The sequence below is a fragment of the Myxocyprinus asiaticus genome, chromosome 21 (assembly GCF_019703515.2).
Source record: "Myxocyprinus asiaticus isolate MX2 ecotype Aquarium Trade chromosome 21, UBuf_Myxa_2, whole genome shotgun sequence".
In the NCBI taxonomy this organism is placed as follows: Eukaryota; Metazoa; Chordata; class Actinopteri; order Cypriniformes; family Catostomidae; genus Myxocyprinus; species Myxocyprinus asiaticus.
In genome coordinates, this window is record NC_059364.1 from 4,537,245 (window position 1) to 4,559,676 (window position 22,432).

General features: G+C 38.5%; 1 protein-coding gene and 1 pseudogene across 1 annotated transcript in view; both read right to left on the bottom strand.

Moving 5' to 3' along the window:
- The window catches only part of mertka (c-mer proto-oncogene tyrosine kinase a), a 52,250-nt gene extending 40,658 nt beyond the window's left edge, over positions 1–11,592 (bottom strand). The window contains exons 1-2 of the mRNA XM_051647836.1: positions 11,333–11,592; positions 3,007–3,361 (exon numbers count right to left, since the gene is read on the bottom strand). Coding sequence (XP_051503796.1) covers positions 3,007–3,361; positions 11,333–11,420 — 443 coding nt within the window. The 5' untranslated portion in view covers positions 11,421–11,592. The remainder of the gene's footprint in view (positions 1–3,006; positions 3,362–11,332) is intronic.
- An 875-nt stretch (positions 11,593–12,467) lies between these two features.
- The window catches only part of LOC127411931 (lutropin-choriogonadotropic hormone receptor-like), a 37,096-nt pseudogene continuing 27,131 nt past the window's right edge, over positions 12,468–22,432 (bottom strand).

Genomic DNA, 22,432 nt, shown 5'->3' on the forward strand with positions numbered 1-22,432 from the left:
GGCGGGAGTGTGGCCAAGCACCATGCTGTGGGGAGTGAGGCCGGGGGAGATGAGTGGTGAATGATTTCCACCTTTGCTTAACACCTGTTTTGTGTTTCAGTGAGGAGTGACGGGGGCTTATAAGGAGAGGAGACAGCGGTAGATGAGATAGAGAGTCCAGCTAACAAGCTGTTTGTGTGTTGGCCGTTTGCTGTGTGACTGAAAGCTGCCCTGATTTGTTTCCACCTTTGATTTATTTATATCTCCATTAGTTTTCTTTATCACTGTTAAGTGAACGTTTTTGTTTAAATAAACAAATTTCCCTGTGTTGGAATCACCATCTCCCACTTCCTCATTCTTTGGAGCAAAAGATCTTGTTACAGTGGCCAATGGACTATATAGTGCAGATATATTATATGTACAGATTATGATGCAATTTAGTAAGCAAATAAGACAACAGAGAAAGGGAAGTGGATTAAAGAGTGAAAGTTTTTTGAGGTTATGCAACTTTGTATAAAATCTTTGGCATCCACCCGCAATATTTATCTGAAGTAACATTAAAAAAAGCATTTTTTAAAATCGGGGTAAATGTCCGTATCACTTTCAATGTTATTTTCATGATTTCTACAAGCTATAAAATAAGATATATTTAAATAAATGTATATATTTAAGAAACAGTATTTTGGAGAAAAACGTGGAAATGTATTATTTGGGCTCCAATGTACGGTGGCCATGAAGTGCAAATACAAAAGAACAAATCAGAAAATGGGGGTCTGGGTAGCTCAGCGAGTACTGACGCTGACTACCACCCCTGGAGTCGCGAGTTCAAATCCAGGGTGTGCTGAGTGACTCCAGTCAGGTCTCCTAAGCAACCAAATTGGCCCGGTTGCTAGGGAGGGTAGAGTCACATGGGGTAACCTCCTCGTGGTTGAGATTAGTGGTTCTCGCTCTCAATGGGGCGCGTGGTAAGTTGTGCGTGGATCGCGGAGAGTAGCATGAGCCTCCACATGCTGCAAGTCTCTGGTGTCATGCACAACGAGCCACGTGATAAGATGCATGGATTGACGGTCTCAGAAGCGGAGGCAACTGAGACTTGTCCTCCGCCACCCGGACTGAGGTGAATAACCGCGCCTCCACGAGGACCTGCTAAGTAGTGGGAATTGGGCATTCCAAACTGGGAGAAAAGGGGATAAAAAAAAAAAAGAAAGAAAAAAGAACAATTCTGAAAAAACAAAACAGCAAGTCAGTCGAAACAGAAAGGGTAGGTACCATAGCTTCTCACCTGATTGGCTGTGTGGATAATACCTAGTCCTTTCCTCCTAATTGATTAACTGTCCACATGTGCGATTATTTCAAAAGAAATGCCAAAAGTTCACTGACCGATGCACTAAGAAGAACAGTTATGGGATACTTTATTCCACTCGCTATTTCTGCTCTCTGTGTTTTAAAGTTAGTTTTAGGTACGATATTCACCTACAGTGAAAATAGTGCATAAGAGATCCTGCAAATTTCAGAAAGTGTGCGAAAACATTGGTGGCATCCAAGTATTCATTTAAATGTCTTGCACGTTCTAACATAACAAACATGGTTATTAAAAAAGCATTTACATATTATAGAGTTTATGTTAGAACGTGCAAGTCAATTAAATGAATACTCGCTTTAGCGCAGTTTGAAGACTTTTTAGAAGGTCCCTTATTCACCGTAGGTGCATATCGTATTCTGCTCGTTGTTTTTGCTCTGTGTTCTAGTGTCCCGTAACTGTTTTACTGAGTAAGAAATATGGTCCAATCAGGTGAGAAGATATGGTACCTACTCCTTCTGTTTCGAATGACTTGCTGTGTTTTCTGACTTGTTGTTTTGTTTCCACATTTTGGCATTGTGTTTTCTGATTATTTTCTTTTGTTTTTGGATTTGTCTTCATGTTTTATGATTTGTTGTTGAGTCTCCGAATTATTTTGTTTTTGCTTTTGCCGTTGAGTTTTTGATTTTGTTGATCTGCACTTCATGGCCACCATACTAATGTGCTAGAAAATAGTAATACAGTTATTTTCTGATGTATCTTTATGTTTTTGTCTAATCTTAACCCCAATCCTAAACCCTAGTAATGAACAATTGTATTACACTAGCATTACATTTACTCATTCAGCAGACACTTTTATCCAAAAATGGGAGAATGGGGAAAAACACAAACAATTTATCATAAAGAAGCCAACAATATTATTAAATCTGAAGTATGTAACTTTTTCTGTGTTAAAACTCTTTTTCCTATCCCATCTTAATATGCAGAGACAACCATAAGTAAGCCATTCATAGGTTAATGAAAACTGAAGCACTATCTTTCTATGGTGCTAAGAAAATTGCTGTTTGTTTTGAGTGACCCACTTAGACCCGCCCCAACAATGGTACTCAACCAATGGTGTGAGTTGGAGGGCGGTACTATCACTTTGTATAGGGTGGGTCGTATTCAGAAAGCTGTTTTGAAAACAAAGTTTTTTTTGCAATTCCGTTTGGTGGCACTAGTGCCGCAGAAATTACAAACTTCAGCTTTAAAGACTAAATACTGAATTAAACAGTAAGCCAGAATAGCATCAAAGCCAGACAATTAAATGGCAAAACAGTAGAGAAAGGGAGATCATAATAAATCAGTATAAAAATACTAAAATATATATTTTTAAAAGTATCATTTTAAAATCTAGTAATAAAATATAAAAACATATTTTTAATAATAAAGTGCCTTACAGAAAAGAAAAGGTTTTTACACAGTATGTCCTCAAAATCCATTTGAAAAGTAAGCATTATCTATTAACAAGGCTGTTGGTGGACTTTGGATCTAACACAAAAACTTCTGTTAATCTGCAAAATGGGCATGGACATCAGGTCAGATTAGTGAGATATACTGTATGCAGATTAATCTACCTAACCAATATATGGGTCAATCTCTGTCAAAGTCCGATGATCATGGTAAATCCGTTTCAATTTTCAAGACAATTGACATTTATGTGCTGTATCAGAATTCTTCTACCTTACCTTACAGTGGACAACAAGGTGACAGTCTCTTGCAAGGTGTACACATCTGCCTGCGTGCCATCAAGGATTTCTTTGCCATTCCTAAACCACAGAATATTCAGGTCCTGGCTCACATCATTAATGTCTATGGAGCAGTTAAATTTGACTTCTTTCCCCTCTGACCGCTTGATAGTGCCGACCGTCGGTTTGAAGCGTAGTTTTTGGAGCTCCTCCTGTGTTAGATGGACACTTGGGGCTCGAGCCGGTACAATCAATGATTCCGTTTCCCGTGTTGGTCGAAAAGAGCGCCCATGTCTCGCCCAATGCGTTGAACCTCCCTGGTGAACAACAGCTAGTGGATGATTCCAATTAGCAGCTGTTTGAGGAAATCAAAGTTTTCGACAATGTGAGCATATCTCTTGAAAGTCAAGATGTTCAACCAATCTAACAAAGCCAGTGTTTACCTGTACATCCAAATTAATCTATAACCTTCTTTGCTGCATATAAAGTTTGCAATTAATATAGTATTAGATATTTACACTACACATTTTGGATATCTCCGTAATCAAACACACCTGATTCAACTCATCAGCTTGATAGTGGAGACTCCAAGACCTGAACTGGGTGTGTCAGAAAAGGGAGATACTGTATACAAAATGTGCAGTGTTGGGGGGGCCTCCAGGAATAGGGCTGAGAACCACTGGCATAATTGACATTTCTATATAGTAGATGTTACTTTTTTTTTTTTTTTTTTTTCTATAACTGCAAAATGGTCATGGTACCAAGACAAATCCACGATTTTTGGTTATGTACCATGAAGTATTATCCCTTGGCCTTAAAATAGTATGATGGCAGTACTATTGTACAGTGATGGTATCAAATATGAATACCATAGTACATTGATATATACTTTACCATGATATGTGCCATAATACCATAGTTTGTTTGAACATATAGTATTATGATAATACCATGGCATTTGAATATAATCGTATGAAGTACCATGTTAATACTATGGAAAATTAGTATGCTAATCATTCAATACTATGTTATATCAAAGTACCATCCCATTACCATGTTTGGTTTGGTCTTGATACCATGATAATATTATGTTTTTTGGACATGTACAATGGTAATACCATGACATCATTTGAAGTTCCACATAAATATAAAGATACATAAATATGGTAATAATTCAGTGCTATGCATTAGGGCTGTCAAAGTTAATGCGTTAACGCATGCGTTTAATTAAAGAAGTTTAACGTGTTAATTTTTCTTAATTGCGATTTATGAATTTAGGGTTAATAAAGCATAAACGAGCATAAACACAGGTCGGAGTAGATTTAAATGTTATTATACTGGTCACATGGTCGTTTAATGTTATTTAAATTGGTGCTATTCTATCTTTATACTGTGGAAGGTTTTGTTTGGAAAATGTTAATAAAACGTTGTTACATATTGTTTTGGTTTCTTTCCTAAGAAGGAAATTGACAGCATAAAGTCAGATTTTTCAGTACTTTCAAAATCTGCGATTAATCGCAATTGACTATGAAAATTATGCGATTAATCGCGATTACATTTTTTAATTGACTGACAGCACTACTATGTATATATCAAAGTACCATGGTATTACCATGATTTTGTTTAGTCATGTTGATACCAGGGTATTTGCACATGTACCATGGTTAATTACCATGGCATATAGAGTTGAAGTAAGAAGTTAACACCTTAGCCAAATACATTTAAACTCAGTTTTTCACAATTCCTGGCATTTAATCGTAGAAAACATTCCCTGTCTAAGGTCAGTTAGGATCACTACTTTATTTTAAGAATGTGAAATGTCAGAATAATAGTAGAGAGAATGATTTATTTCAGCTTTTATTTCTTTCATCACATTCCCAGTGGGTCAGAAGTTTACATACACTTTGTTAGTATTTGGTAGCATTGCCTTTAAATTGTTTATCGTGGGTCAAAGTTTTGGGTAGCCTTCCACAAGCTTCTCACAAAAAGTTGCTGGAATTTTGGCCCATTCCTCCAGACAGAACTTGTGTAACTGAGTCAGGCTTGTAGGACTCCTTGCTCGCACATGCTTTTTCATCGGATTGAGGTCAGGGCTTTGTGATAGCCACTCCAATTCCTTGACTTTGTTGTCCTTAAGCCATTTTGACACAACCTTGGAGGTATGCTTGGGGACACTGTCCATTTGGAAGACCCATTTGTGACCGAGCTTTAACTTCCTGGCTGATGTCTTGAGATGTTGCTTGAAATTCCTTCCTCATGATGCCATCTATTTTGTGAAGTGTACCAGTCCCTCCTGCAGCAAAGCACCCCCATGCTTCAAGGTTGGGATGGTGTTCTTCGGCTTGCAAGCCTCATCCTTTTTCCTCCAAGCATAACGATGGTCATTATGGCCAAACAGTTCAATTTTTGTTTCATTAGACCAGAGGAAAATAAGTAAGATCTTTGTCCCCATGTGCACTTGCAAACTGTAGTCTGGTTTTTTATGGTGGTTTTGGAGCATTGGCTTCTTCCTTGCTGAGCAGCATTTCAGGTTATGTCGATATAGGACTTGTTTTACTGTGGATATAGATACTTGTCTACCGGTTTCCTCCAGCATCTTCACAAGGTCCTTTGCTGTTGTTCTGGGATTGATCTGCATTTTTCGCACAAAACTACGTTCATCTCTAGGAGACAGAATGCATCTCCTTCCTGAGTGGTATGATGCCTTCGTGGTCCCATAGTGTTTATACTTGCATACTATTGTTTGTACAGATGAACGTGGTACCTTCAGGCATTTGGAAATTGCTCCCAAGGATGAACCAGACTTGTGGGGGTCAAAATTTTTTTTTCTGAGGTCTTGGATGATTTCTTTTGATTTTCCCCTGATGTCAAGCAAAGAAGCACTGAGTTTGAAGGTAGGCCTTAAAATACATTTAAAGGTGCACCTCCAATTCAGTACACCTCCTGTCAGAAACTAAATGTCTATTTGTCTAAAGGCTTGAATTAATTTTCTGGAATTTTCCAAGCTGCTTAAAGGCAAAGTTAACTTAATGTATGTAAACTTCTGACCCACTGGAATTGTGATATAGTCAATTAAAAGTGAAACAATCTGTCTGTTAATAATTGTTGGAAAAATTACAAAGTAGATGTCCTAAACGACTTGCCAAAACTATAGTTTGCTAATATTAAACGTGGAGTGGTTTAAAAAATGAGTTTTAATGACTTCAACCTAAGTGTATGTAAACTTCTGACTTCAACTGTAAATATGTTCTCATTTGGTATATATCAAAATATTATGGTATTACCAACTCTACCATGGTACCACAACAGTAGGCCGACTTTTTGTACAGGAAATTACTTATTATTGACATATTCTATTGAGTGACTAAGCTTTGGCAGGGCTTCAGAAACGCACTGGAAAACCAGCATCCTGTTCTCCAGGAGCAAAAGGAAATTCTTTCTCTAACGGAATCTTTTATCAAATTAAATATACGTCGAAAGAGCTTTTCAGTCTGTAAATAGTGGATAAAGCCTACTGTATGACAGGAGAGTGCAACACTGGAACAGCACAAACAATAGAGTTTATATTGTCTGATAGACATTTTAATAAATCAGTTGCTTTAGTGGAAAAACAGATTTGTGTCACTAACTTTTGCTAAAAGTGTTATAGTGCAGCAGCAATTAAATGCTAACAAAATGAAACACCTGCACTTGTTCCACAAGAAATAAAAGAAAACAGGCTTTCACTCACAATCACAGTTAATGAGATTTGAGATATGCACATAACAGTGCAACAGAAATGCAGACATGGATATCCAGAGTGGAAAGTATATTTAGTACATGCTTATTCACTTCTAAATGACCAAAACCAAGCTAAATGCAGTATTAAAAATAAATTACAATGTAAAGGAAACTTTTTTTAGCTTATTGGATGCTACTGTTCATTGGCTCAAAATCAAAGCAAAGTCTGTGATTCCTTGCATAATAACTAATTTCTGTATCCTTAGTGTTTATTGCATGTACTGTGCCACATTTTCAAGTAAAAATGACATATACATAGTGTACAGTGTAAAAAAGAAAATATGTGCAGTTTCTGATGAGCTTTTAGGAGACATTAAGTTTCTGTTTCTACCTTATCTTAGATGACTTTCATTAATGTAACCCAATGAAGTTGGTTCAGTCACATTAAACATCTGACCTGAATAAAAGCAGTTTACTTATCATATGGAGCACATTTTTAGGTTATCTGACTATTTTTACAGTAAAAAGTTTTTACGGTTTCTCAACTTTTCATAGCCATTGGCCATGTGAACTAATTAGTCACAGATTTAAACTATTTGGTTTAAAAATGGGGCAGATTATTTCAATGCTCCTTTAAACTACTAGAGAGAACTAAAGTGTAAAACTCTTGTATACTCAGAGCTTGAGTTGAGGGGGGATTCAAGGGGATGCCATCCCCCTTGTTGCAAGCAATACCAAAAAGCATCCCCCTTGTAAAACCACCATCCCCCCTTACCATCCCCTTTAGAGCAGTTGTGTGATGTATTACCTAGAACTAAACATGAAAGTAAAATATTTTCTACGTTTTATAAATAACAGACTGTAAATAAGGGCGATTAGCCAGTCAGAATTAGATTGACGTGTGGGGTTGCCAGATTTCTATAGTTGAAATCCCCCAATTATATCTAGACAAGCTCTGTCCACTGCAAAAAGATGCCGGTTTTCTGAAAACACTGGCGAATAGGTATGTCGGAGTTTAGCGATTTGTCTTTCCTAGTGTTCACATGAAACTTATGCCACTGAAGGCAAATTTTCAAAAACTTTGCGCACTTTCAAAAATGGCCAAGAGAACAGTTCAAGAAAATATTTAATCTTTCTTTAAAAAGAAGAGAACAGAAGGTACGATTTTCCTATGACGAGTGTACAGCTACAACATGTACATGCTTTTAATTCAAACAGTTTTCAGGGTTTCGCCCATAAACTCTTTTGTTTGTAGAAAACGTTTTTACACCACTGTTTAAGCATCCTTCATAGAAACAGCCCAAACTTCCTTTACTAGTTCAGTTATTGTAGTACAAAAAATGTGTGGATGTGACAGTGGGCGAAAAAAAACTTTTCATGATCATAACGTGGATTCTTTTTACAAAATTCATCATAAAATACAGTAACAGAGGGTAACAGGTGCATATTATGGCCATGTGTCCTAAGGGTTAATGAAGTGACGCTCATTTTTGTCCAGATCTATTAAATTAAAAATACATTAAAAAAAATGCAATTCACACAAACCATTTACTTGAATACGCCTCTTCTATGATGAGCATATTTTCAATTTCTGAGTTTAAAGTCATATTGATACAGTTGAAGTCAGAAGTTTACATACACTTAGGTTGAAGTCATTAAAACTCATTTTTTAAACCACTCCACATTTAATATTAGCAAACTATAGTTTTTCCAAGTTGTTTAGGACATCTACTTTGTGCATGACACAAGTAATTTTTCCAACAATTGTTTAAGATAGATTGTTTCACTTTTAATTGACTATATCACAATTCCAGTGGGTCAGAAGTTTACATTCACTAAGTTAACTGTGCCTTTATGCAGCTTGGAAAATACCAGAAAATTATTTCAAGCCTTTAGACAATTAGCTTCTGATAGGAGGTGTACTGAATTGGAGGTGTACCTGTAAATGCCTGAAGGTACCACGTTCATCTGTTCAAACAATAGTACACAAGTATAAGCACCATGGGACCACGCAGCCACTATACCGCTCAGGAAGGAGACGTATTCTGTCTCCTAGAGATGAACGTAGTTTGGTGCGAAAAGTGCAAATCAATCCCAGAACAACAGCAAAGGACCTTGTGAAGATGCTGGAGAAAACAGGAAGACAAGTATCTATATCCACAGTAAAACGAGTCCTATATCAACATAACCTGAAAGGCCGCTCAGCAAGGAAGAAGCCAATGCTCCAAAAGCCAGACTATAGTTTACAAGTGCACATGGGGACAAAGATCTTACTTTTTGAAGAAATGTCCTCTGGTCTAAAGTTATGTTTGGAGGAAAAAGGGTGAGGCTTGCAAGCCGAAGAACACCATCTCAACCATGAAGCGTGGGGGTGGCAGCATCATGTTATGAGGGTGCTTTGCTGCAGGAGGGACTGGTGCACTTCACAAAATAGATGGCATCGTGAGGAAGGAAAATTATGTGGATATATTGAAGCAACATCTCAAGACATCAGCCATGAAGTTAAAGCTCGGTCTCAAATGGGTCTTTCAAATGGACAATGACCCCAAGCATACTTCCAAAGTTGTGGCAAAATGGCTTAAGAACAACAAAGTCAAGGTACTGGAGTGGCCATCACAAAGCCCTGACCTCAATCTGATAGAAAATTTGTGGGCAGAACTGAACAAGCGTGTGCGAGCAAGGAGGCCTACAAACCTGACTCAGTTACACCAGTTCTGTCTGGAGGAATGGGCCAAAATTCCAGCAACTTATTGTGAGAAGCTTGTGGAAGGCTACCCAAAACTTTGACCCACGATAAACAATTTAAAGGCAATGCTACCAAATACTAACAAAGTGTATGTAAACTTCTGACCCACTGGGAATGTGATGAAAGAAATAAAAGCTGAAATAAATCATTCTCTCTACTATTATTCTGACATTTCACATTCTTAAAATAAAATAGTGATCCTAACTGACCTAAGACAGGGAATGATTTCTACGATTAAATGTCAGGAATTGAGAAAAACTGAGTTTAAATGTATTTGGCTAAGGTGTATGTTAACGTCTAACTTCAACTGTATTTTTACTGGGACTTAAAGTAAAAAATTTAATGTGGGGTCTAGAGAGAGTAAAAAAAAAGTCAAAGTCTCATTAAAAGCTGAAATTCCTGATAAAATAAATGTTGGATTGACTAGTGCAGAATAATCTTTTATTCATTTATTTTTAAAAGAAAAAGCATGAAACAATTGTGTTCTAAAATATGATTTATATTTAAAAACACTTTTGTCCACCAAATCAAAGTCATTGGGTGAAACCATCATGGTAGCCATTTTGTTGTTTATGTTGACCATAAAAAACATAAAACACCTTTAGACCCTCAACACTGAGCGTGAAGTTTTAAAAAACATCTGATATTCCTTCTGACATTTTTATGAAAATACTAATTTTGTTCAAGTCATGTGGTGGAACCCAAAGAAAACTTATTGATATTCTTGACTCAAAAATGTATCATATTTATAAAAAAAAATATATTATTTTTTTTTTTTATAAATATGATACATTTGAGTCATTTGAGTATGAAAAATATTTATTTTTTTTACCTTGAAAAATACATTTGAAAACTTTTGGGAAATGAATGATTAAGCTGTTTATACTCTTATGTACTCAAGGTGCAAATAAAGTATTATAATACTTTTACTTGATGGTTACACCACATGACAATTGTAACCCCTGACCATTGTGTATACCTATTTGAAAAACAAAGACTTAGTCCACTATCTGTACCTCAGCCAGTGTTGGGTAAGTTACTCTAAAAAAAGTACTTAATTACTAACTACTAATTACATCTTCTACAGTGTAATTAGATCACTGTACTAATTACTCTGTCTGAATAGTAATTGCATTACTTATTACTAATTACTTTCTAAAACACTTATCAAACTCGACCAGATGAACAATACAAAGATAGACATGAAAATGTTCTTTTATTTCTTTCAAATAAATCATATAAAATCAAATAAATTATTCATGAACTGGCCAAAGAATTTAAGGGGGCGGCGTTAAATTAGAAAACATTTATTTTAACATTAGACGTTAAATGTAGATTTTAAATTCACTTTTATATATAATTGTTCTAGAGTCTATACAGTATTTAACACAATTACATCAGAAGTAACAGTAATTAAATTACTGAAAAATTAAGAGTAATCCCTTACTTTACTTTTTTAATAACTAAGTAATTTAATTACAGTACTTAATTACTTAGTTATGCATTACACCCAACACTGACTGTGTAAGATGCTTATATAAGTTAAAAAAGTAACTGTAAATGTGTCATATTAATGTTGTAGGATTCTGAATTATTTTTATAATAGACATTCAACTGGTGCTTAATGGTCCTTCTAAAACATCAGACTAATAAAAAAAAAAAAGAAGTCTGTTCATATAGAAAAGCGACCTGTTGTGTTGACAAGGCAAGAACACATCTGAAGTCTTTAAACATCTCATTACAAAATCTCATCATATGCACAGGCTTTCTGGAAATTAAACTTTTTAAGCTTATTCATTCTGTTGTTTTAAAGCATGCACAAACAGATCACAATTACTTGAAAGAATGTGCACATCTTACCAGTTGACTGTGAAAACACTCCGAGGAGCAGCGGAGTTAAAAACCGCAACATTGCCGAGAAACTTTTGTCTGAAATAAACACCATCATCACATTTTCTTTTCTTCTTCTTCTTTTTTTTTTAATATCAACAAGACTCCTTTCGCAACGGTTTGTCAGATCTACATCCGATGCACAAGGTAGACTAGGTCCTGATTAAATTACATCTTTTCTCCTCTGTGTTTTGGGTCACATCAAGCTCGCAGGAATGTGTGTGATTTGCGGCTTCTTCCACTGTGCCTCCGTGCGCGCTCTCGACAAAAGAATGCTGCCCCCCGTGACGTCACTGATTGGGAAGCGCGCTTTTTACAAAGACTTTGGCTAAATGTGAAAATTAATATTCAGTTATATTTCTTTATTTTTAATATTAATTATTTAATCTGTATTTTTTGTTATTTTTACTGTTGAATTATTTTTTGTGTTATTATTTGTTATGTTGTTATTTTTTTATTATAAATATCAATTTATTTGATTTCCCCCCTGCATTTCCTTACTTTGAACGCTTTGGCTTACAATCATGCCAATAAACCTTTATTGACTCTGGCTCTGAATACTACTAACTGCATAGCACACTGAACACTGCCTACTCTTTTCGTTAAATAGTATGTGAAAAACAAAAATGCAGTATGCAACAATAAACGTTTCACTGTTGGTATGTTTCATGTGTAATTTAGCCCAGCTATCAAATAATTGAGCATTTTTTAAACAGGAAATAATGTTGTATTCCATATACAGAATATACATACTGCATACTGCAGAAATAGTACAAGTAGGATGGTAATATGCTACTTTTAGCATAGCCACTACCTCCAGTAGATGCACTCAGGGCCGTGGCAAGGTATTCTGGGCCCCTTTCCTATTAAAAAACACAGGTAGAATTCACTGAAGCTGTCAGCTGAGGACATGTGAGGTGTCTATTTCTCAAACTAGAGACTCTGATGTACTTATCCTCTTGTTTAGTTGTACATCTGGTCTTCCACATCTCTTAAACACTTTTTTGTCATTATTTGATTATATACTAAAATATGCAAATTATGCATTATCTTATTAAATATGCACACATTTGCATATCATATCAAAAGTAATATGGACCCCAGAAAATGTCACAACTTTTATTATTATAAAAAACAACAACAACAACAACAAAAGAAACATGACCAACAACTCGTTGGATGGTTATTTTCACTGTATATAGTGTGGCTACTTTATGAAAAGCAATTTTAAAGTACGAAACATTTACCCAGATTTATGCTGGCCCAAATTTTATTTTGCTTTCATTTTATTACACTTCAAAAATTGCATGGATAAAGATAATAACAATCAGAATACTCTTGTTGTCCACAATGTGGCGCTGTTACATGCTATAAAACAACAATCACTTTGGAATATTATCTACATCAATAAATTAAGATATATAACTTTAAAATAAGCAATAACTTAAATATGTTATCCCTTTAGAACATTTAGACAAGTTCTGTATTTAAAAACTGAGCTGGAAAATCTTTTCCACAATAAACAATCTTACATTAACAAATGAAATTAAACTGGGAATGGCACAGTAAACAGGTATGACCAGTATGAATTCGGACCACGAAGGTTAAAATGCTTTTGCAGCAGCAAGAATTCAGTTTAGCATTACTGAAATCGATGCAAAAACAGACGATGCTTCCCATCTCACCGGGCATGTGTGTAAAATGTAAAACATTGTAGAAATGGTCACATAATGCAGAATAATCTCCTTTTTGATGTTATATTCCCTGATACTCCAGTGTCATACGCCTCTCTCGAAATATCTGTGCATCTTTTGAATTATAAGTCAATGACTTGAGAGATAAGAGAGAAAATTAGACTGTCCTTGGAAAAATATTGTCTTCCAGATGTCTCTCAAATCAGATTCAGATTCAAGTTTAAGGGCAGATGAACAGGATAAACTTGGCAACTAAAATGTCTTGTGAGAGCATATAATATAGTGATAAACAAGACGGTTCTAATGCTAATGACCTTTTGAGGTTGACAAGGAGAATGTCTCTGTAACCCGTCTGTTTCTCTAGACTCTTTGCATCTTTGATCGAGGTATCAAATGGGGAAATGTCGACAACCACATGACAGCTCGTGGTACTTTAGTGTTGGCGTTGGAGCCAGAGCTGCTTTTGCTTCTGTTGATTTTCTCCGAGCAGTACATCTTCATTCGGTACAAATTGGCTTTGCTTTTCACAGCAGCCCATGGAGCTCAGCAGGATGCAAGCGTCCTTCCGGAACGCCCTGGTGAAAATGGCATAGAGGAAGGGATTGGCGCAAGAGTTAATGGGGTAGAAGAGCACCAGAAGGATCTTGGAGTTGGTGACCGTGATGAGCGGCAGTTTGAAAGCGGCAGAGATGGCGAAAAACGAGATGGGCGCCATGCACAGAAAGTCGGTGAAGATGAGCGTGGCCATGCGTTTGGCGATCTTGGTGTCTGCGGCTCGTCCAGGGAACTCCGGATTGCGCACGCTGGTGTAAATGCACATATAGCAGCCACAAATAACCAGGAAAGCGCTGACGTTGAAAAGAAGTAGGAGTATGACATAGGCCTGGGATAAAGGAGTCTCAATGTCCATTGGCAAACACATGCTGACTTTGTTGTAGCTGCTGACGCCCATTAAGGGGAGTAACGCCATGCCTAAACAGAGCACCCATCCAGCGACCATTATCGCAGATGCGTGACTTAACCCCAGGCGCCGTTCTAGCCTCAAAGCGTGAGTGATTGTATGCCAGCGCTCAACCGTAATGGTTGATAGCGTGTACACAGACAGCTCACCACCGAACACAGAAAGGAACCCGGCAATGCCACATCCTGCTCCGGTCTGCCACTCGATGGCATGCTGACTATAGTGACCGCGGGTTCTGAGGTCCACAGTGGCGATCATGAGGAGATACACGCCTATACAGAGGTCGGCGAAGGCCAGGTGGCACATGAGGAATCTCGGGACGGTCAGTTTGCAACGGCTTGTAAAAAACACAAGAAACACAGTCAGGTTGCCAACAATGGCCAAGACACTGATAAACCAAATGGCGACCCGCAAGAACCCAAAGCCAGCTATGTCCTCGCAGGGGTTGAAGGCATCGGCCTCAGGGCTGCATTGGAGGGCTGGTCTGCGCTGGCACAAGTCCAGCTCTGGGTAAAGGAAGTCCACACTTCCAAAAGTCTCCTCCGCTGATGATCCGACTATGTCTGGAGCAAAAGGAACGTCTACCATTATGGAATCATCAAAGGTGCTTTCAGATGGACTTCTGAGAAACAATATACACAGAAACTGTCAATGAAACAATACTTAAAAAATATTCCAACTAAGATTATTCTTTTTTTAAATCTTGAGATACTTTACTGGGATGATGTCAAAGCCACTATGTATGAAGTGGCTACTTCATGTAAGAATGTTCCAGGATCAATACAAGTTAAGCTCAATTTACAGCATTAATGTCATAATGTTGATAACCATGTGTTTTAGTGTGATAAAATCACAACGTTATGCCATTTACCAGATTACAGGGTTTACCGGCATTCGAAGTTGTAATACTGAATATACCTTTACACAGATAAGTTTGGTAAGTGACTTTGTCACACTAAAATCGTGCTTACATATTTAACGTTTATGTTTTGTGGCTATACTTTAAAAAAAAAAAAAGTATTTATGGATTGGCCTCATTCACTTCCATTGTAAGTGCCTTATTGTTATTGCTATTTTTGTTTTGTTTTAAATAAACAAGGTACGAGTCTAAATATTTTTTTTGTATTAATCAACATTTTGCAACAAATGCTGTGCATTTAGCATAACTTGTATTGAACCTGGAACATAACTTTAATTATTATTTTTTTTTTAGACAAATATAAATTGTAATAATGAAATTAGATTTCATTTGTTTAACCTTTGTGCACTGTTCGGTCATTTTTGACCAAAATCAATTTTGTTTCGTTAATAAAAATGTTATACTTCATCTGAGTGGCTCGAGGCTTGATTATTTTTCCTACATTTACGATCTGAACACACAAAACAAATTTGGACTTGATTGGATGCGTTTAGGCTGCATGACAAAAAAATGCACACACACACACACACACACACACACACACACAAAATGCACAACTTCAGGGTTTTTACTTTATTGAAGTTAGTGTTATTAAATTTTTTTTTTTTAGATAAAAAAGCGCATTTATTGTTGTGGGTCAAATTTGACCGTGAACAATACAAGTGTGCGTCTAAAATGAACAGTGCACAGGGATTAACATGCCTTGGTCACTGTATAAATCCCATACTTCAATTTGTGTTCATGCATAATTCTGATTACTTTTATTCTATGACTATTATGACTACTATTCTAAATGTGGGAAATAGTAATAATAAAGAGTAAGTGCAGTAGAGGTTTCTTACTTGGCCGATGGATTGTGGTTACCACAGTGTGTCGATCCATTTTTCAATGCGGCAGTAACTAAACCCTCCCTACATAAGAAGAGAGGGCAAAAGTGCAAAGCATTTTTAAACTGCATGAAGCCACAGACCCTTCAGGTCAATTATAGTGAAAAGTGAATTATACTGTGAAATTATAAATGTCAAGTGCTCTTATTGGTGCCTTTTTGGAAGTCCTATTTCTCTAATTCTTTTTATGACGTCTACTCATGGAAAATTGCTGGGGATGAAAAAGGCCAATGAAGGAGATGAGATATTTTATTCCAAAGTGATGTATAAACCGATTAGGATATTGGAACAGTTGAATTAGTATGGTCACCTGTTGGAGTCCCAGTTGAGCAGAGCACAGCAGTGACTGGAATAGGTGAGGTGGGCTTCCCTCAGGCTCTTTAGTCCCTTCAATGGAGGCAACCTCTTCAAGGCGAATGCTGAATGAGCCACAAGCATTAACACATCCTCCAGACCATGAGAGGGCAGCATCTCCAATGCTGTGGCTGAGACATCCCTGGTGAACAACAGAAAATTAAATGCTGGATTCAATAGGGTATGCTTGAAATATCATACTAACATACTACTCCAACTATTTCTGCAGTATACAGTATGTTTACTGTGCAAAGCGCGCAATTCTTCTTGCTCTAGCTTTGAGCTAGAAGTGTCTGTGCTTGCGTACTTTCTTAGAGAATGTTTTAGCCAAACACATGTATATGCAAAGGAAAAAAGTGCGCGACCAGGTGACCTATGGTATCATGACGCAATGGCCTGATAGTATTTCTTAATTCTGAGGTAATTACTGTCTTACTAAATGCTGAAAAGTGGGTTCTTTCACATCACCAGCAAACTATAGATGTACTTTACTTTAAAGCATATGCAAAGTGGGACACACTCTGAGGGAGTGCTCAAACCTGCTTCTCAAGATCCTTCTTTCTGAAGGGTTGAGTTCCTACTGCAATCAGTCACACCCGAGCCAGCCAGTCAAGTTATCTTCAGGTTCCTTTAAGAATTACAGGAAGGTACTGTAGATCTATTAGATCTACTATACAGCCCAGATTCACATCATACAGTATAATGTCTGATAAGACCTGAAAAGCATACAGGTCTAGAAGTGTCATGGCCATTGAAACTAATGGGGCACGTGACTCCTCAGATTTTTGAGCCAATTGAGTATGTGTATACTGTATATATAGTACTTATATGTACTTATATTTAAACTGAAAATGCTGTTATCATTTACCCACCCTCTCTTCGATTTGCCCGTGCATTCAACGAAAATGCATGGTGATCACTGGCTGTCAAGTTAAGTTACAATTTTAATTGATTTATTACAAACAAATAAATAAAAAATTCTGTAAATTAGATTAGGATTTGAGCCCAGGGTCCCATGCACACAAAACAAAGGCTGTACAATTAGACAAACATATCTTGCACTTCTCTAAGTTTTTTACTTCTGTACAGTTTCACTTACAGCACTGTAGGACCAAAAGCTCTTTTGAAAGCATCTTCATGGATCACACGCAGATCTTTGTTGTTCTTTAATACCCTGAAATGCAAACAGATTATACTTACTGTAAAACAAATCCTGTTAAGATGTGTTTGCCAGAAATTCATGGTAAAAAATACAGTGACCATGATTAAGGCATTACAGTATGTCATTTTGGTGCCTGTATATTTTACAGTTAAACCGTAAACATCATTAATTTATTTAATGTTAATATGCCAACCTATTGGGTCTACAAAAATCTGCTTTAACCACCATAGTAACACAGGTGGTAAAACAAAAGGCCATAAGATGACTTAAATTTCATCAAGAGTTGCCCATTCAAGAGCGATGATCAATAAATAAGTTATATGTATGCACAGTGTCCATCACACAAACACAAAAACACCATCAGGGTAACACAAGTGACACTAAAATAATGCCACAAATATGAACTAAACAACATAAAATGTAGCATAAAACACTCCAATGTACATAACCAATAACAAACAAACGGTCAGAGCCCCTTAGAAGACAGGGTGGGATTTTTTTTTCCTGAAATCGTTTTGCGTTCCCTCGCAATAGTTTGCAATCCCTCGTAATAAGTTTTGCATTCACTTACGATAAATGTACCATGGTTTTACTGCAGTAACCATATTTAAACCATGATATTCGTAGTGAAACCATAATGATAATACAAGAAAATGAAAATTATGGTATAATAAAAATAATAATTTTGTGGTTATTATGGTTTGAATATACAACAAATACCATAGTTTAACTATGGTTACTACAGTCTGTAATATTACTATAGTAAAACCATGGTTAAACTATGGTATTTGTATTTTAAAACCATAATAATTGTCATGGAAATCATTGGTTTTTCTTACCATAGTTTTCATTTTATGGTATTATTACCATAAAACGCAAAACTACTGTGAGGGAATGCAAAACTATTGCCAGGGAATGCAAAACTATTGTGAGGGAATGCAAAACTATTGCCAGGGAATGCAAAACTATTGTGAAGGAATGCAAAACTATTGCCAGAGAATGCAAAACTATTGTGAGGGAATGCAAAACTATTGTGAGGGAATGCAAAACTATTGCCAGAGAATGCAAAACTATTGTGAGGGAATGCAAAACTATTGCCAGAGAATGCAAAACTACTGAGAGGGAACGCAAAACTTGCCAGAGAATGCAAAACTACTGAGAGGGAACGCAAAACTTGCCAGAGAACGCAAAACTACTGAGAGGGAACGCAAAACTTGCCAGAGAATGCAAAACTATTGAGAGGGAACGCAAAACTATTGCTAGAGAATGCAAAACTATTGCCAGAAAACGCAAAACTACTGAGAGGGAACGCAAAACTATTGCCAGAGAATGCAAAACTACTGAGAGGGAATGCAAAACTATTGAGGGGGAATGCAAAACTATTGCCAGAGAATGCAAAAATATTGAGAGGGAATGCAAAACTATTGTGAAGGAACGCAAAACAATTGCCAGAGAACGCAAAACTATTGTGGGGGAACGCAAAACTATTGTGAGGGAACGCAAAACTATTGCCAGAGAATGCGAAACTGTTGTGAGGGAACGCAAAACTTACCAGAGAATGCAAAACTACTGAGAGGGAACGCAAAACTTGCCAGAGAATGCAAAACTATTGAGAGGGAATGCAAAACTATTGCTAGAGAATGCAAAACTATTGCCAGAAAATGCAAAACTACTGAGAGGGAATGCAAAACTATTTCCAGAGAATGCAAAACTATTGTGAGGGAACGCAAAACTATTGCCAGAGAATGCAAAACTATTGTGAGGGAATGCAAAACTATTGCCAGAGAATGCAAAATTACTGAGAGGGAACGCAAAACTTGCCAGAGAATGCAAAACTACTGAGAGGGAACGCAAAACTTGCCAGAGAACGCAAAACTACTGAGAGGGAACGCAAAACTTGCCAGAGAACGCAAAACTACTGAGAGGGAACGCAAAACTTGCCAGAGAATGCAAAACTACTGAGAGGGAACGCAAAACTTGCCAGAGAATGCAAAACTAATGAGAGGGAACGCAAAACTATTGCTAGAGAATGGAAAACTATTGCCAGAAAACGCAAAACTACTGAGAGGGAACGCAAAACTTGCCAGAGAATGCAAAACTACTGAGAGGGAACGCAAAACTTGCCAGAGAATGCAAAACTACTGAGAGGGAACGCAAAACTTGCCAGAGAATGCAAAACTAATGAGAGGGAACGCAAAACTATTGCTAGAGAATGGAAAACTATTGCCAGAAAACGCAAAACTACTGAGAGGGAACGCAAAACTATAGCCAGAGAATGCAAAACTATTGCCAGAGAATGCAAAACTACTGAGAGGGAACGCAAAACTATTGAGGGGGAATGCAAAACTATTGCCAGAGAATGCAAAAATATTGAGAGGGAATGCAAAACTATTGCGAAGGAACGCAAAACTATTGCCAGAGAACGCAAAACTGTTGTGAGGGAACGCAAAACTATTGCCAGAGAATGCAAAACTATTGTGAGGGAACGCAAAACTATTGCCAGAGAACGCAAAACTATTGAGAGGGAACGCAAAACTACTGAGAGGGAACGCGAAACTATTGCCAGAGAACGCAAAACTATTGTGAGGGAACGCAAAACTACTGAGAGGGAACGCAAAACTATTGCCAGAGAATGCAAAACTATTGAGAGGGAACGCAAAACTATTGTGAGGGAATGCAAAACTATTGCCAAAGAATGCAAAACTATTGTGAGGGAACGCAAAACTACTGAGAGGGAACACAAAACTATTGTGAGGGAACGCAAAACTACTGAGAGGGAATGCAAAACTATTGCCAGAGAACGCAAAACTATTGAGAGGGAACGCAAAACTATTGTGAGGGAATGCAAAACTATTGCCAGAGAACGCAAAACTATTGTGAGGGAACGCAAAACTATTGCCAGAGAACGCAAAACTATTGTGAGGAAACGCAAAACTTTTGTGAGGGAACGCAAAACTATTGCCAGAGAACGCAAAACTATTGTGAGGGAACGCAAAACTACTGAGAGGGAACGCAAAACTATTGCCAGAGAACGCAAAACTATTGTGAGGGAACGCAAAACTATTGCCAAAGAATGCAAAGGTATTGTGAGGGAACGCAAAACTATTGCCAGAGAACGCAAAACTATTGTGAGGGAACGCAAAACTATTGCCAGAGAACACAAAACTATTGTGAGGGAACGCAAAACTATTGCCAGAGAACGCAAAACTATTGTGAGGAAACGCAAAACTATTGTGAGGGAACGCAAAACTATTGCCAGAGAACGCAAAACTATTGTGACGGAACGCAAAACTACTGAGAGGGAACGCGAAACTATTGCCAGAGAACGCAAAACTATTGTGAGGGAACGCAAAACTATTGCCAGAGAACACAAAACTATTGCGAGGGAACGCAAAACTACTGAGAGGGAATGCAAAACTATTGCCAGAGAACGCAAAACGTCATGGTTACTGGTGTAACCTCCGTTCCCTGATGGAGGGAACGAGACGTTGGTGTCGATGTAGTGACACTAGGGGTCACTCTTGGGAGCCCGAGACACCTCTGGTCTTTGATAAAAGGCCAATGAAAATTGGCGAGTGGTATTTGCATGCCACTCCCCCGAACATATGGGTATAAAAGGAGCTGGTATGCAACCACTCATTCAGGTTTTATGCTGAGGAGCCGATATAGGGTCCGGCCATTTCAGCGGGTAGTTCAGCATTGTGGCAGGAGGGACCAACGTCTCGTTCCCTCCATCAGGGAACGGAGGTTACACCAGTAACCATGACGTTCCCTATCTGTCACTCACTCGACGTTGGTGTCGATGTAGTGACACTAGGGGTCCCTATACAAAACGCCACAAGGCTGAACTGTGTTACGTGAACTGGCGGTGTGTGGTGGGCAGACTTGCTGTGTGCCTCATAGCCAGCGCACCAGGTCGACACGTAACCTCCCCCAACATAGTTATGAGTGTCGAACGGCCCTTTTTGGGGACAAGTCGACTACCCAAAGATAGAGACAGGCTTAACCCAGTCGTGGCCTCTTTTCCCCTTCTCTTTTTCCACTCCCTAAAAAAGGAAGGGGGATTATCTGACTGGGCCGCCAGGTCTAGTCGGGGGGTGTCCCTCCCAAGGGGAGGACACCGCGGAGACCACACCCAACCCCAGAGAGGGGGGGGGGGGTATTTAAGTGGAAAAATACATCACATGGTCTTTCCAACCATGTGGAGAGCCTTCAAGGTAGATCCTGCCCAATGGGGGAGGAGGTACTACAACATGGAGACTGGGGCAGAGGGGCTCTGCCCAAGGAAGACGCAGTTTGCCAGCATGGAAACGAGCTAGCAGAAGATATAGATCACATGGGGTTAGCTTTACAGGGAACCGCCACATGCGGAGCACCTACCCCAGCACCGGGCTCTTAGATAGCGCGTGTACTGGGCCGGCAGTGAGTTTCTCCGAAGACTCGACTGCCACAGGGCTCAGAGGAAATCAACCAGGGAACAACTTTTGTGAACACTACTGGGAATTAGCAGCGCACGTCTTCAGCTCAAAAGGAGGTGGGAGGCGCTATGTGCAAGCGATACACCCGGCCGGCTATCCCGGGCTTATCCGCTTGTGTTGCGTGCCACTACCTGGGACGAAACCGGTTCCACCCGGAGGTTGTAGAACCTTGCAAAGGTGTTGGGTGTTGCCCAGCCCGCTGCTCTACAAATGTCTGTTAGAGAGGCACCTCTGGCCAGGGCCCAAGAAGCCGCTACACCCCTGGTAGAATGGGCCCGTAGCCCTACCGGGGGCGGCATGTCTTGGGCGAGATATGCCATAGATATGGCATCAACAAGCCAGTGGGCGATCCTCTGCTTGGAGACAGCGCTTCCTTTCTGCTGTGCACCGAAGCAAACAAAGAGCTGCTCAGAGAGTCTAAAGCTCTGCGTGTGATCCAAATAGATGCGCAAAGCGCGCACCGGACACAGCAACGCCAGGGCTGGGTCTGCCTCCTCCTGGGGCAGCGCTTGCAGGTTCACCACCTGGTCCCTAAAAGGAGTGGTGGGAACCTTGGGCACATAGCCCGGTCGGGGTCTCAGTATCACGTGAGAATAACCCGGACCGAACTCTAGT